At 60.2% G+C, this 15,305-nt stretch overlaps 1 protein-coding gene across 2 annotated transcripts; it reads left to right on the top strand.

The window, feature by feature from the left end:
* Positions 1 to 5,208: 5,208 nt before the first annotated feature.
* Positions 5,209 to 14,508, top strand: LOC100351528 (synaptotagmin-15). Of its 2 annotated transcripts, XM_070058010.1 has the most exons (8): positions 5,209 to 5,328; positions 6,157 to 6,370; positions 8,263 to 8,405; positions 9,605 to 9,900; positions 11,165 to 11,335; positions 11,879 to 11,999; positions 12,697 to 12,876; positions 13,642 to 14,508. In XM_070058010.1, exons 1-8 carry the CDS (start codon positions 5,322 to 5,324, stop codon positions 13,782 to 13,784), a joined length of 1,275 nt encoding a protein of 424 aa, XP_069914111.1. In that variant the 5' UTR covers positions 5,209 to 5,321; the 3' UTR covers positions 13,785 to 14,508. The 2 variants fall into 2 exon arrangements, with proteins under 2 accessions (XP_069914111.1, XP_008268116.2); XM_008269894.4 differs by lacking the exon at positions 5,209 to 5,328 and having other exon boundaries at positions 6,206 to 6,370; positions 8,304 to 8,405.
* Positions 14,509 to 15,305: the final 797 nt, after the last annotated feature.

The raw sequence follows: 15,305 nt of genomic DNA, 5'->3' as shown, positions 1-15,305 counted from the left end.
ACTCCAGGCCAAGGCTTTAGCCCGAGGCACCACAGCGATGGCCCTGCCCAGTTCTTAACTAACAACGGACGCCTAAGGGATATGATATGTGACTGGCCATGTCTGGATCAAGCCTAGCTTTGGAGTTAAGCGGAAGTGGGACGCCCTCCCGCAATGGCACGACGAGACAATTGGGGAGCACACATGGATTTTGTCACCAAAGAAGGTAGATGGGCAAGAACAACAAATGCCTCCTGCAATCTTAACCTTTGGCTGCTCACTATCTGCACGTCCCCTTCCTGCCACAGACACAGCTGTTAAAAGCTTCTTGCTCACAATAACACAGGTACAGCACAAGGTGTCCAACCCTACTCATGTCCACTGCAATGGAAGACAGCACAGGATTTAGGAGCTCACCAGTGGCTGCACCCAGCACCAGACCCAGAGCTCTTGGTTGAAGGGTGGTCCTTTCAGTCAGCCTGGAAAGAATTGTAGTAAAGCAAGGCTCTGAGCCCCACCCCCACCCCAAGCTGTGCCAGGACCTAAAGAGCTGCCTCTCCAGAGTGCCGTCACTGGGGGTAAACTCCCAAGTAGTCTTCGCCTGGTCCGGATTCCTCCACTCCTAAGTCAGGTTGCAGAGTGAGAGCATCTGGTTGGTCTAACTCGCATCCTGCACCTACCCCCTGATGTGGGAATAGCAGACTGCATCTTTTTTTTTCTTTTTTCTTTTTTTTTTTTTTTTTTTTTTTTGACAGGCAGAGTAGACAGTGGACAGTGAGAGAGACAGAGAGAAAGGTCTTCCTTTGCTGTTGGTTCACCCTCCAATGGCCGCCGTGGCTGGCGCACTGCGCTGATCCAAAGGCAGGAGCCAGGTGCTTCTCCTGGTCTCCCATGGGGTGCAGGGCCCAAGCACTTGGGCCATCCTCCACTGCACTCGTGGGCCACAGCAGAGAGCTGGCCTGGAAGAGGGGCAACCGGGACAGAATCCGGTGCCCGGACCGGGACTAGAACCTGGTGTGCCGGCGCCACTAGGCGGAGGATTAGCCTAGTGAGCCGCGGCGCCGGCCTTGTAGACTGCATCTAATAGAAGACAGAGCAGGGGTCTGTGACTGCGAAAGGGAAGCCAGGAAGCTAGGCTACAGTGGGAAATCCCCCCACTGCATGTTTTCAGAGACGCTGCTGCTGAGCCAGCCCGGGTGTGAGTGGCCGCCTCACCAGGCTGATACGCAGGAGCAGGGAAGCGACAGAGAGGAAGGCGTCCCCTGTGCCTGGGGACTTGTGGACTCCCATTTCTCATGCCAGGGGCCACTCAGACAGCCCTCACTCTGGACCCTCTTGGTGTCCATGCAGGCATAGCTCCTCACCAGCCTGAGGACTGTGTACAGGTGCTGCTGGCTGCCTACCTGTGTCAGGAGGGGCTGCACGGTAGCAAACTGTGCAAAAGTCCCAGTGGAGCAGGGGCAGTGTTGTGGTGCAGCAGGTTAAGCTGCGCCTTGCAATGCCAGCATCCTATATGAGTGCTAGTTCAAGTCCCAGCTACTCCACTTCTGATCCAGCTCTGCCCACTCAGCCTGCACGTGTACTCCCTCACATGGGAGCTCCTGACAGCCTCAGACTGAGTTCCTGCAGCTCAACAACTCCTGCCCAGAACAGGAGTTGAGACACTCAGGAGATGGTACAAGACTGTCGGGGTTGGGGCCGGCGCTGTGGCGTAGCAGGTAAAGCCCCTGCCTGCAGTTCTGGCATCCCATATGGGCGCTGGTTCGAGGCCTAGCTGCTCCACTTCCAATCCAGCTCTCGGCTATGGCCTGGGAAAGCAGTAGAAGATGGCTCAAGTCCTTGGGTCCCTGCGCCCATGTGGGAGACCTAGAAGAAGCTCCTGGCTCCTGGCTTCAGATTGGCGCAGCTCTGGCTGTTGCGTCCAGTTGGGAAGTGAACCAGAAGATGGAAGACCTCTCTCTTTCTTTCCTCTTTCTGTGTAACTCTGACTTTCAAATAAATAAATAAATCTTAAAAAAAAAAAAAAAAGGGCTGTCAGGGTTGCTCTTGGTTAGCCTGTCTGGGATCCCACGCCTACCCCTGGACTGACTGCTGTGGCCAGAGAATGAAATACACTGAGTGGGCAGGCCTGGGTCAAGTGCAAAGCCCCCAAACAGGGGTGAGGCGGAGACCAGCTTCACAGGGACGTTGTGCACAGGGAACGGAGGGAGGCTGGGGGGCAGTATAGGGGGAAAGGCTGTTGGACGGGGCCCAGGAGGAGGGGGCAATGGAGCAGGAGGGCAGAGTACACTCTGGGAGGCAGGAGTGAGCCACAGGCCTCGGGCTCCATCCTGGCACCCTGGGCGTGTGTGCACAGCATGGGAGCATCTGGGACCAGCAGGTGGCATGGGGGACAAGGAGAGCTTCCGGCCCAACAAGGAAAGGTATCCTCTCCCAGAGCCTCAAAGTCAGGGCCCTGCCAGCAGAACCAGGGCGACGTGAGGATTCGCCCCTGAAAGGGGGAACTAGGGTGACCTGGGGGTATTCACATAATCGCGAGACACACAGTCTTGAGCGTATTTCTCAGCATGGCCTTTATCCTGCTCCGGCCTCTCTGTCCCCATGTGATGAGAGGTGACACTTCCTTAGACAGGGACTGATTCTTAAGGTTAATTGAAAGTGGCCTTTCTCATGAATCATCTGCACTGAATTATTCATCACCTGCCAGCATTTGCAGGCTTTAAGCTCCTGGGCTTCCCGCACCCCTCCTTGGAAATGTTCTCGCCGGTGGAAATATGACTTCCTTCTGGCCAGGGAAGAAAGGAGCCGTGTCTGCCGCCCTTCCCGGGTTGCTCCAGCTCCAGTGATCCAGTAAGGAGCAAGGCCTGAAAACAGGAAGCAGAGTCGGGGCTGCAGCCAGACCTGGGTGGCCTTTCCGTTAAGTGGAATGGGGCAGTAGACAGACAGGAGACTGACCACAGGGCCCGGGGCTCTCAGCCTGGCTCCTGGGCATCTCCACAGGAAATGGGTTTATGAGCCCCTTGCACGGGCCCCTCAGTGGGGAAGATAGGGTGGGGGGAGCAGGTGCAGGGTCTAATGCCACCATGCATTGGGTGGGCATCCCTTTTGATTAGGTTTGCTTCCGACCTGCAGGGCTGACATGAGGCTAGGCTCACGGCATCATGTACATCTAGCCTGCACCACGACACCCAGGAATCAGGAGCAGCAAGAAAGGGGAGCTTCCTCTGCCACCTGCACAAAATGACTCAAGGCTCAGGGGGCTGGCTGGGTGGGGAAGGGGCTTACGAACAGCACAGGCAAGCACCAGCCACTGGTCTCCAGGGCGAGGAGCTGGGGTCTGGCCTGGACGTGTGGCCCAGGCTGTGTGAGACGCACGGACTATGCTGGCAGGAGCCTAGGGCAGCCCATCCAAGGACACCTCTCCTTCTCCAGTCACTCACGGGAGATGCCAAGCTGACTAGGATGTGGCCCTGTCTTCACGGAGGTTTGCTGGGGAGACAATCACAGGCAGGGTAGCTGCCGGGCCAGAGAGGACACTTAGGGTGGCGGAGGGCTTCGTGGAGGAGGAGCTGCTGGAGGAAGAAGAGCTGGCGGGACTTGGCAACTGCTTAGCAAGGGAAGGGCACAGAGAGGGTACTGGGGAGGCACAGCACGGGGCCAGGTACCTCCCACAGGGCACAAGGCAAGGAGCACACACCTGCCCACCCCTGGGGAGAACAGCTCAGGTGCAGCTACAGGGCAGCCGGTGTGGACAGGGCCGTACCCATCGGGGACAGTCAGGCCACAGTCGCGGTGCAGGGCAGCTGAGCAGAGGAGGGTCCGAGCAGACGAGCGGTCATCACAAAGGGTTCACGGGGGTCTTTCTAGCTGCCTGAGCCCAGCCTTGTGGTCAGCACAAGGTTTCTCCCAGAAGCCGGGAGAGGCAAGGAATTGGAGTCTCCTGGGAGCAGCCTTGTAGCCCCATTGGGACTTCAAACCCCAGAACACAAAGATGGTGAAGTTGGGTTTTGCAACACTGAATCTCTAGTGATTTGTACCCTCCTCCCCCTGACCCCAGCACCCAGTCACTCCACTGGGTCCCAGGAGGGCAGCTTTGTGGGCAGATGAAAAGGTGGGGGGTGGGGGGGAGCTGCTGCCCTGCCTTGCCTGAGCAAGTTGCCAGGGGAGCCACAAAGGGACCCTTACCTCTCTCCTGGGTACAGGTGTGGGGGTCCTGCCTTCTCACCGCCCCTCCTCCACACCGCCCAGTCCCCAGCAGAGGCCACTGCTCCAGCAAAGGGGCAACAAAGGCCCCCAGACCCCGTGTCAACGTGATGACAGGGACCCCAGCTCATCCCCAGCACGCGTGATCCAAAGTGCAGGCAGGATCCGAAGCTCCGCCTGCCCCGCCACCCAGAGGCGCAGGTGCCACAGGGGAGTTGGGATGGGGGGAAGGGCTTGGTCGTTGGACACAACCCTCAAGACTGTAAGACAAGCGCCCCCCCCCCCCATCACCACCGCCCTGTTCCTTTCTGTTCCCTCTTGCAGGGGCTGTGCTGGAGCGCCCTCCACCACTGGGGACCTGTGCCCGCGCTGCGAGGGTGTGCAGGACCCCACCCCGACCCCTCATCAGGGCGGTTTCCACCAACCTTGATGGACGCGGGCCCCACCACAATGGACGCCCCAATGTGAGTGTGCAAGGAACGCAAGAGACGCTGCCCTCTGTCAGGGACTCCTTATTAGCGGCCGGTACGCGCCACTCCCCCACCTTACGTGCCCCCCACACGCAAGGTCGCCGTCCTAAGATCCCTTCGCTACATCGACCCTAGCCCGAGAGAGAAGAATCCACAGGACGGAGAACCCAGAACTCCGGCGGCGGCTCAAGCAGGCAGCGGGGCACTCGGGCCTGGGATGCCGGGCCCTGCCCTCGAACCCAGGTCCAAGCCGGGCCTGAAAGACAGAGCAGTTTCAGCCAAAGGTGCTTGGCAGCCACTGGGTAGCACCTGCCAAGGCCACCAGGTACCAGCGGCCGGGAGTGGAGCCCCGTCGGACCCGGCGCCGGGACAGCTTCTGTGCTGCCCTCGCGGGTGAGGGATCCTCGCCCCACCTGCAGCGCTGGGAGCCCCTGCGTCCCTGGAACACGCGCCCTGCGGTTTTCGTGAGAGCAAGGTTGGCTCCGCGCCCCTCCCGGACCTCGGCCAGGGCGGGGCGGGGGCGGATCTGTGGCCTCCGGGCGCTGGGTCCCTGCCCTCGCAGTCCACCGCGCAGGGCAGCAGCGCCCCCGCGGAGCGCCGGGCGCGGCGCTCAGAGACCCGGCCCCGGGGCGGCGACCTGCGAGACAGAGCCCCGGCCGCAGTGCCCCGATGGCGGGTAGGTGCCCTTGCCTCTCCACCCGGGCCGCAGCGCAGCGCCCCTCTCCTCCCCGCGACCCCATCCAGCCCATCTGGGCAGGACGCAGGGGAGGGACTGCAGGGCAGTCCAGCCGCTCGCTGGCAGCTGCAGGCTGGGGGGGGGGGCAGGCTGGGGTTTTTTGGGGGGTCTCCCCTTGCCACCCTGGAGTCCTGGGGAAACCCGAAGGAGGCACAAACTGTCCAGGCTCCCAGCAAACGTGGAGTGCGGGTGCCAGCAGCCTAGGATCCCTGAGCCTCCTCATTCATCCCCGCCATCGGCTCCCACCGGCACCCACCAGCTCCCCTAAATGTGGCCTCCCCTGATACAGGCTTGGGGCATGGTGGGTGAGGCTTAGAGACGGCTACAGAGCCCAGGCAGGCAGGAGCCAGGCTCACAACAGGTTCCTGGACCGTGCTTGAGAGAGCTCTGAGTGCAACTCAGGGTTCGGTTCCCTCCTGGGCTTTCCTGAGTGCATAGTGCCCAATCCCAAGCCCACCCTCACATTTCCCGGGAGCCCCTGGGGTGGGGGGACGGGAGGAGGAGGGAAGGATTGATTTCCACCTAGAGGTGCAAGGAAGTGGTGTCAAATGCAGGACCAGCTGTTTGAGCCAGGGCACGGGGACCCCATGGGAAGTGGCTCTCCGCTAGGTAGCAGGCCCCTGGGGCAGCCAGCAGCTGCATCTGTGTCACTCCCCGTGTCCATCCCAGGGGCTGGGGTGGCTGTGCGGGGCCTGTCCCAGGACCTGGGGTGTAAACGGAAGTGGCTTCCCAGTAGCTGACCCCAGTCCTGGTGGTTTCTGCCCTCAGAGCCGCTGACCCTGCTGATTGGGGGCCTTGTTGGGGGGCTGCTGCTGCTGCTGCTGCTGCTGATCTGGGCCAGCTGCCGTCTGTGGAAGCGGCTCTGCGCCACCCTCTCCTACGAGGAGCTGCTGGAGACATCTGCCCAGGCCACCCCCGCGGCCGCCGCCAGCCAACAGGGGGACAGGCTCCGCCAGCCCCATGCCAGGACCCACGCGAGCAGGTGAGGCTGGGAGTGGGGCCAGCAGGGCTTCTAGCCCAGCTCCAGTGCCCTCCGTGTGGTTTTCCTTGGGAGGAGTGGGAAGGAAAGATCTGTTTAGGGAGTGCCTGCTCGCCCTGCCTTCCCTGTGCTGGGAGCTGTCACAAAGGAACTCCAGAAGGCAGGAGGCAGGCATTGTGAAACCCATTCTCCAGCTGAGGGAGCTGAGGCTCAGTGGGCATAAGGAACAGGTGCAGAAGCACAGCGGGGAAGGAATTAGGACAGGCATTAGAATGCACAGTCTGACGTCACAGGCTGGGTCTGTTCTGCGACATCCCTTGTTGCAGACAGATGTGTGTATGTGTGTGTGTCTGTGCGTGGGTGAGTGTGTGTGTGTCTGTGTCTGGGTGTGCGTGTCTGTGTCTGGGTGTGTGCGTGGGTGTGTGTGTCTGTGTGTGTGTGGGTATGTGTGTATGTGTCTGTGTCTGTGTGTGTGTCTGTGTGTGGGTGGGTGTGTGTCTCTGTGTGTGTGTGTCTGTGTCTGTGTGTGTGTCTGTGTGTGGGTGGGTGTGTGGGTATGTGTGTGTGTGTGTGTGGATGTGTGGGTATGTGTGTGTGTCTGTGTGTGTTGGTGTATGTGTGGGTGTGTGTGTCTGTATGTGTATGTGTAGGTGTGTGTGTATGTGTGTGTGTGTGTCTGTGTGTGGGTGCGTGGGTGTGTGTGTCCATGTCTTCTGTGTATAGGTGTGTGTGGGTGTGTGGGTATGTGTCTGTGGGTGTGTGTGGATGTGGGTGGGTGTGTGTCTCTGTGTGTGTGTGTGTGTCTGTGTGTGTGTCTGTGTGTGTGTGGGTGTGTGTGTGTGTGGATGTGTGGGTATGTGTGTGTGTCTGTGTGTGTTGGTGTATGTGTGGGTGTGTGTGTCTGTATGTGTATGTGTGGGTGTGTGTGTATGTGTGTGTGTGTCTGTGTGTGGGTGCGTGGGTGTGTGTGTCCATGTCTTCTGTGTATAGGTGTGTGTGGGTGTGTGGGTATGTGTCTGTGGATGTGGGTGGGTGTGTGTCTCTGTGTGTATGTGTCTGTGCCTGGGTATGTGTGGGTGTGTGTGGGTGTGTGGGTATGTGTGTGTGTCTGTGTATGGGTGTGAGTGGGTGTATGTGTCTGGGTCTGGGTATGGCTGTGTGTGTGTCTATGTATGGATGTGTCTGGGTATGGGTGTGTATGTGTTTGGGTATGTGTGTGTCTGGGTATGGGTGTGTATGTGTGTGTCTGTGTATGGGTGTGTGTGGGTGTGTGGGTATGTGTGTGTGTCTGTGTGTGTTGGTGTATGTGTGGGTGTGTGTGTCTGTATGTGTTTGTGTGGGTGTGTGTGTATGTGTGGGTGGGTGTATGTGTGTGTGTCTGTGTGTGGGTGTGTGGGTATGTGGGTGTGTGTGTCCATGTCTTCTGTGTATAGGTGTGTGTGGGTGTGGGTGGGTGTGTGGGTATGTGTCTGTGTCTGGGTGTGTGTGGGTGTGTCTGTGTGTATGTGGGCATGTGTGTCTGTGTGTGGGTGTGTATGTGTGGGTGGGTGTGTGGGTATGTGTGTGGGGTGTGTGTGTGTCTGGATATGGGTGTGAGTGTGAGTGGGTGTGTGGGTATGTGTGTGTCTGTGTATGGGGGTATGTGTGTGTCTGTGTGTGTCTGTGTATGGGTGTGGGTATGTGTGTGTATAGGTGTGTGTGTAGGTGGGTGTGTCTGTGTGTATGTAGGTGGGTGTGTCTGTGTATGGATATGTGTGGGTGTGCCCTGATAATGGTGCTCCTGCATCCCCTTGCCTCCCAGTGGTTTTTCTTCCTCCAGCCCCTGGCACTCGGCTCCTTGATGTAGCCATCTGAGGCCACATCATTCCCTTACCACCTATATGTCATCTTCCCAGGTCACCAGGTATGCCATTCATGGTGCCCCCTTCCCTTGAAGGCCGAGACTGGATGCCCCTGGACAGCAGAGAGTGGCTCCAGGCCCCACGGAAGCCCTGCCCGGCCTTGGAGCCCCTGCCCACCCCCTGCAGCCGTCCCCTCGGTGAGTGCCACCCCCCCCCCCCCCCGCCCAGGGCCTGCCCAGGATCAGGATCTGCGGGGCCCAGATGGATCCACCTGCTTTCCCCAGCTTGGCTCCGGAGCACAGCCTGCCCTGGCCCAGGGGTGGCCGGGTCGCCCAGGGCCCCTCTTTCTGGATACTCTCACCACCAAGTGCCTGCTGCACCCCATGCCGAGTGGGGTGTGGCCCCTGGACCATTTTGGAATCAGACCTCCCCACAGCTGTGTGGGGGAGGAATTCCTACCCCATTTCACACTTTCACAAACAGAGGCCTTTTTTTAGATTTATTTATGTATTGTGAAAGAGTTATAGAGAGCAAGGAAGAGACAGACAGATCTTCCATCTGCTGGTTCACTCCTCAGATGGCCACAATGGCCAGCTCTGGGCCAGACCAAAGCTGGGAGCCAGGAGCTTCTTCTGGGTCTTCCATGTGAATGCAGGGGTCCCAGCCCTTGGGCCATCCTCTGCTGCTTTCCCAGGCCATTAGCAGGGAGCTGGATTGGAAGTGGAGCAGCTGGGATTCGAACCGGTGCTCATATGGGATGCCAGAGTCTGAGGCAGCGGCCTAACCCACAATGTCACAACACTGGCCCCAAACACAAGCTGTTGAAGGTTAAACAGTGCCTGGGCGCAAGGTCCCAGAGGCAGAAAAGCAACAGAACAGGTGTTTCCAGGTGCAGAGCCTGTGCTGGGTCCGGCATAATGGCCATGGGGGTGGCAGAGTTATAGTTTTCTGGCCACCTCTTTATGCTGACGATATCCCAGGAGACTTCGGGAACCACCCAGTCAGCGGCCTGTCCTAATCTGAAGAGGAAGAAAGAAAAAAGGCAGCACTTACTTACCAGGGGATTCTCTAGACACATGGAAAGGAGGCAGGCAGGCCAGGTGCCGGGCCCTGTGTCCCTCAAGCAGGCCCTGGCATCGGGGACGGAGGCTGATGGATTGGATGCTGTGAGGGGCCCAGGTGTGGCTGTACAGTGCCTTCGCTGATCAGGCTTCCTGGAGCAGCTGTGTGTGTGTGGGGGGGGGGGGGGGTTGCGCTGGTCTGGAGAAGAGAATGAAGTGTTTGGGACTCAGCTGAGGGGAGCAGAGCCAGGAGGGAGGGGCCCCCAGAGCCTGCTGCCGCCCCCACGTGCCCACCTGCCCCTGGCCTGCCGCACTTAGCAGTCCCTCTGTTGCAGGAGAGGCACATGGACTGGGGGCCCTCAGCCCAGAGCTGTACAAGCTCCCGGAGGGCAAGAGTGAGAGCGACTTCCCCTCCGGCTGCCGGGGGCGGCTCTGGTTCTCCCTGGAATACCAGCAGGAGGCCGAGAGGCTGCTGGTGGGCTTGATCAAGGCTCGGCAGCTGCGAGCCCCCTCGGAGACCTGCAGGCCCCTGGTGAAGCTGCACTTGCTGCCGGACGAGCGGCGCTTCGTCCAGTCCAAGACCAGGTGCAAATCTGCCGACCCACAGTTTGATGAGCACTTCGTGTTCCAGGTACGGCCCCTGGAGCATCGGCACCTGGTGCCCGCCGGCCTCCTGGGCAGGGCAGACCTTGTGCCAGAGAGCCCTGGCCTCCTACCCAGCCAGCCCTGAGTGCCACCGGCGGGGTCAGGGCCTACGAGAAGGGCAGGAGAGAGGCTTGGAGAGGGGTGGCCAGAAGGCTGGGCTCCTCCAGTGCTGGCTGTGTGGAGACCAAAAGGAGAAGGCGTGGCTTTGGCGCACTGATTGGGTGCCAGGCCCTGGCCCCTGTTACTTGGAGGAGCACCCCTGGGCCCTGGAGCTCTCTGGGATGCTGGGATTCTGAGAAGGCAGAAGGTGGGATCTTCCTGCTTAGAAACACCCCACCCCCAGGACCCCTTGGAGTGGCTGTTTTGTGGCATCCTAGGGACAGGGACGGTGCCTTTGCTCACTTCAGGCTGGCTGGCTCAGGGTCTGGGGGTGGAGAGGCTGCCAGGCCACAGAGCCAGACCCAAAGAGGCCTGGGAGCCTCCACAGGTGACCTGAGGCCCTAAGGGGAGGCCGGCAATCGCCACCTGCCACGAGGCCTTGGGCAAACGTTCTCTCAAGAACTGGGCAGCAAGCCAGCCCGGGAGGTGAAGAGAGGCCGGGCAGCTGCTTGCTGGGGCCACCGTGCACGCCTCTCCCCCAGGGCCCCTGAGAGCTGGGGAGAGCGGGTGGCCTGGGGCGTGGCCCCCGGCTGTCCTACAGAGGCCGTGGCTGTGAGAATTCACAGGTGAGCCTGCTCTGCAGGACATCAAGATCCCAGGTGGCAGCCGCACGGTCCCAGGTCATGCCTGTGCCTTCTTGCCTGTACTGCGCCACCCCCGTCCCAGCCGCCCTCCCACCAGATCCCGGCCTCTCCTAAAGAGGGGAGGGGAGAAGGAGAAGGAAATTGGTGAGGATTGGCCATCAGCTCTAAGTCAGACTGTCAGTCTAAGTGATTGGCCAGTCTCTTAGGGGTCTGTGCTGGGGCCCAAGACTCCGGACGCAGCTCTAGCAAGGCATCAGGCGGCAGCAGCTGCTGCTGGTTCTGCCCCGCACTGCGCATGGCGGGCTCTGTGCCCATTTTCATTTCTTGGGGGCACTTGGCCCCACTGTAGAGAAGGTTCCCCCAAGGATGTCTGTGTTTGGTGGTGGTGGGTGTAGACTCCTGCTTGAGACAGCCCTCCCCAAAGCACCTGTGTCCAGGACAATGTGTCCCATCGTCCCACCTGCTGTCCCCACACCTGGTCCCTGGCCCGGGTCCTTGTCTCCCCAGGTGTCCAGCAAGAGCATCACCCAGAGGGTGCTCAGGTTCTCCGTGTACCACGTGGACAGGCAGAGGAAGCACCAGCTCCTGGGCCAGGTGCTCTTCCCCCTGAAGAATGAGACCCTGGCAGGCGGCTGCCCACGCACCATCTGGCGAGACCTGGAGGCCGAGGGCCTGGAGGTAAGGGCCAAGGTCACCAGGTGTGTGCCTCCGGGTGCCAGCGCTCCTGTGGGCACAACATCAGCCCTCAGCCCTCAGCCCTCGGCCCCTGCTCAGGAAGGTGGGACCAGGCCCCGAGCTGTGTGCAACCAGATTGTGGGAGGGGGGGTGGGGGGGCAGACCAGCTCCTGGCCAGTGCAGGACCACCTGAGACCCTTCACTCTGGGTCAATCTGAAAAATCCACATTTAGGTTCCCACCCCCAGGTCAAACAGCGGAGACAGGTGCCACCATGGCTGGACCAGTCCCGCCATCCCCCATCCCACCTGGGTCCACGTGACCCAGAACAGTGTGTGGCATCCCACGGGCCTGGATGGGCATCCTTGACTATGCTCCACACCACTGTTCACCAGTGCACGAGCTGATGCTGGGCTCCAAGGAGCCTCACGTGGGTGTGTCATGTGCACCCCCCCATGCCAGGCCACTGGGAGGGTGGAGGGAGGGGGAGGCCCCACGGCACCTGCCAGAGTGACCAGGGTGGGGCACGTCCCGCTCCGCCTCGCAGCCTCCCTCAGAGCTCGGCGACCTCCAGTTCTGCCTCAGCTACAACGACTCCCTGGGCCGCCTGACGGTGGTGGTGCTGCGCGCCAGGGGCCTGCAGCTCCCAGAGGACCAGGGCGTTGTGAGTAAGTCACCTCCCTCTGCCTCCCTGCTGAGCCGGAGTCCGGCCTCCCCTCTGCCTCCCAATATCTGCCTGCACACACCCCATCTCGGAGCGCTCGCTACCTCCTGCCAGTGTCTGCCTCCCTCGGGGGCTGTAAGCAAGCTCAAGCCCTGCCTCTGGCCTGCCACCTGCCCCCAGAGGGAGGGCTCCCATGCTCAGAGGCTCTGACACAAGCTGATGCTGCACCTGCTTCCCCCAGTCTCTCAGAACACCAGCGCTGACTGGCAGTCCCCTGTGTGGGTCCCCTACTGGTCTTTACCTCGGGGTCCTTACACAAGCCAGAGTCCTGACCTTCCTCATCTGAATCCCACCCCCAAAAGGAGACTGAGGACCCCGCAGGCAGTTCCTGCCCCCGGGAGGGGATGATGAACGGGGCAGGGGGGCTGTGCGCATGGCGCCAGGCTCGGGTGCACAAAGGCAGCCTTTGCTTATGCTGGCTCGCAGTGTAAGCACGCTCCGGAGACGGAGGAAGGAAGAGGAAGAGAGCCAAGCGTTTTGCACACCCCAGGGCCTTCCACTAATCAACCCCGTTTCCTCTGGGTGAGGGCTGGAAACCTGGCACCTGGTTGGGCCATGTGCCCTCCAGCCAGGCCTCCCGTGGGCTCTAGGCTCCTGCCCGCCTCTCCCAGCTCAGCAGAGGGGTGCACTTGTCTCTCTAGGTGTGTTTGTCAAAGTGTCTCTGATGAACCACAACAAATTTGTCAAGTGCAAGAAGACTTCAGCTGTGCTGGGCTCCACCAACCCCGTGTTCAACGAGACCTTCAGCTTCCAGGCCAGCGCTGCGGAAATGGACACTGCCAGTCTCAGCCTGACCGTGCTGCAGAGCGTCAGAGGAGCCGGTGAGGCCAGCCCCCTGCTGGGCTGTGGGGCCACGGGGGCAAGGGAGGGGCTGCTGAGGGCAGGCAGAGCGAACCCCTGACCTCAGAAGGAGCTGTGCAGTCTCTGTTTCCTGGGTAAGATGACCGGTGCTCAGAGAGGCTGCGATTCTTACCCGAGGACACACAGCTTTCCAGCAGGAGGGCTGGGAGTCATGCCCAGCACTAGTCCAGTGGGACCTGGTCTGGGTTCCCCCTAGGACGAGGTGGGGGGAGGGAGGCTGCCTAGCAGCAGGTGTCCTCGTGCCTTCTGGAGGAGCTGGTTGGGTGCCTGGCAGGTAACCGCAGCCAGCTCTGACCCACTGCTCCCCCAACCTGGCGTCCGCTGTCACCGTCCCAAGAGCTGGACTTAAGTCCCTTCTCTGCTGTGGCACTGGGTGGGTGCGTTTTACTGTTGGAAGCACAAAGGGACTTAAAGGTTCGTGGGAAAATGGAATTAAAAGGTAAGTCTATTTTGATGCGAAGAGTTTTTTCATAATTGCCGACTTGTTAAAGATTGTTTGCGTGCAGTGGCTGGTGAGATGCCTTCTTTCTGAAGGAGCTCTTAAGGGGGCTTACCAAGGCCTTCGGGAGGGTGAGGGGCAGATGGGTGGCCCGGCAGGCTCTCCTGGGTGGGGAGGGGGCTCACCGCTTCCTGCCAGTGGAGGACAGCGCACGTGGCACTGGGGACGCTGCTGGGTTGCTGGGCTTCTGCACCCAGGAGCCTAACAGCACTCTCCCTGCCTGCAGAGAGCTGTCCACTGGGCCGGGTCGTGGTGGGCCCCTACATGTACACCCGCGGCAGAGAGCTGGGACACTGGGACGAGATGCTCCGCCAGCCCAAGGAGCTGGTGAGGCGCTGGCACGCACTCTGCCGCCCCTTCCAGGCCTGACCCGGCGGCAGTGGCCAGGACCAGGAAAGCTCCACCCTGGCCAGCAGCTGTGGCCAGGAGACCCTCCCACACCCAGCAGAGCGCGTGTCCCCCGGAATTATTCAACCTGGTGATGACTGTGCGTGCTCCGTGGGAGCCCAGGGTGACGCGACACCCACCCTGGCATCGACAACACGCAGCTCCAGGGACGTAATGTGGAGCAGGCTGAGGGTCGCCCCACTGCTGGCTGGGTGAGGAGGGCCTGTCAGTTTGTCTCCTGGGACTGTAGCAGATCGCACCCACACCTTGTCACATGAGCCGCCCTCCCCAGAGTCCAAAACTGCACACCCCTGCCCCGGCAGGTGCTCAGCTCCCGGTGTTTGTGGCCGCCTTGGCTAGTAGCATTCCGATCCGGCGCTCTCTCTAAGGACAGGAAGAACTCGTGGCTCTAGTATAGCCCACAGGGACCGCTGAAAACCTGACAATTCCCGGAGGATTGCTGCGCCGTGCCAGGTGATGCGTCCGGGGAAACTCACTGAGACGGCCGTTTCCACAAATCCCGTTCATCCACCGTCCGGGGTTTGTTCTCGGGCCATGGAGTGTCCTTGTGCTTCCCACCGGTCTACCTTTGCATCCCAGTGAATGCCACGGAGCTTATGGAAAAGGCGCACTATTCATGCAAAACTGATTCAAAAAAAGCATTGTAACTATTAAAGTAATAAAGTAAAACACCCGAGAGGAGCTAGCTTCTAGAGGGAAAGGTTTGTTTTTGTTTGTGGTTTTGGAATTTCATTAGTCTGGCGGTGCCGGGATGCACAGGGACAGAGGGTCACATGGCCAGCCAGGAAACAGAGAGGCTGTCACTGGAGCACCTTCATCCAGTCACTTTCCAAATGTCCTTTGCTGTGATGGGATTAAATTCCATCCTTAACCCACCGCTGTAAGACGCTGGGTTTCAAGCCCTTAGGTGTCCCTAAACTATTCCCCAAAGCACAATACTGAGAGACGGGAATTCAGGAGCTCGGCTCAGCTGTGCAGGTGTGCTGACAGGAGGAGCCCGCGGTGGCCGGGTCTCAATGTCACCACGGCCAACTGGGCAGCCTGTGATGATGACACAAGGATTTATCCACAAGGTGTGGAGAAGCTACCTGCCGAGCAGGTTTGAATGGATAGCCAGAAAAAATAACGAATGAAGTGGTTTGCTGGCGACGGTCCCTCAGCTTGGCTCTCTCAAGATGGCTGGGCAGAACGCTCTCTCGGTTCAATTCAGTCTACCATGGCCATCGTGGACTGTGATACCTGCCTATTGCGGGGTTTGCTGTTTTTTGCCCAAATCACTGACCTGGTCCCCACCTGTGGCCTTGCTTCAAAGGTGTTGCGACCCTCAGAGCGCAATGTCGGGAGAGTGAGGAGAAAGGCAGCAGCTAGAGGAGCTGCAGGAGGTCTCCGCACATCAGCCTCTGTGACATCCGCACAAGGCCCGGGAGGGCAGGGAGGGGCCCCGGCTCGGGAGGGGATCTGAATCCAACACTGCCATCATGG

The sequence above is a fragment of the Oryctolagus cuniculus genome, chromosome 15 (assembly GCF_964237555.1).
Source record: "Oryctolagus cuniculus chromosome 15, mOryCun1.1, whole genome shotgun sequence".
In the NCBI taxonomy this organism is placed as follows: Eukaryota; Metazoa; Chordata; class Mammalia; order Lagomorpha; family Leporidae; genus Oryctolagus; species Oryctolagus cuniculus.
This window is presented reverse-complemented; position numbering and strand designations above follow the sequence as displayed.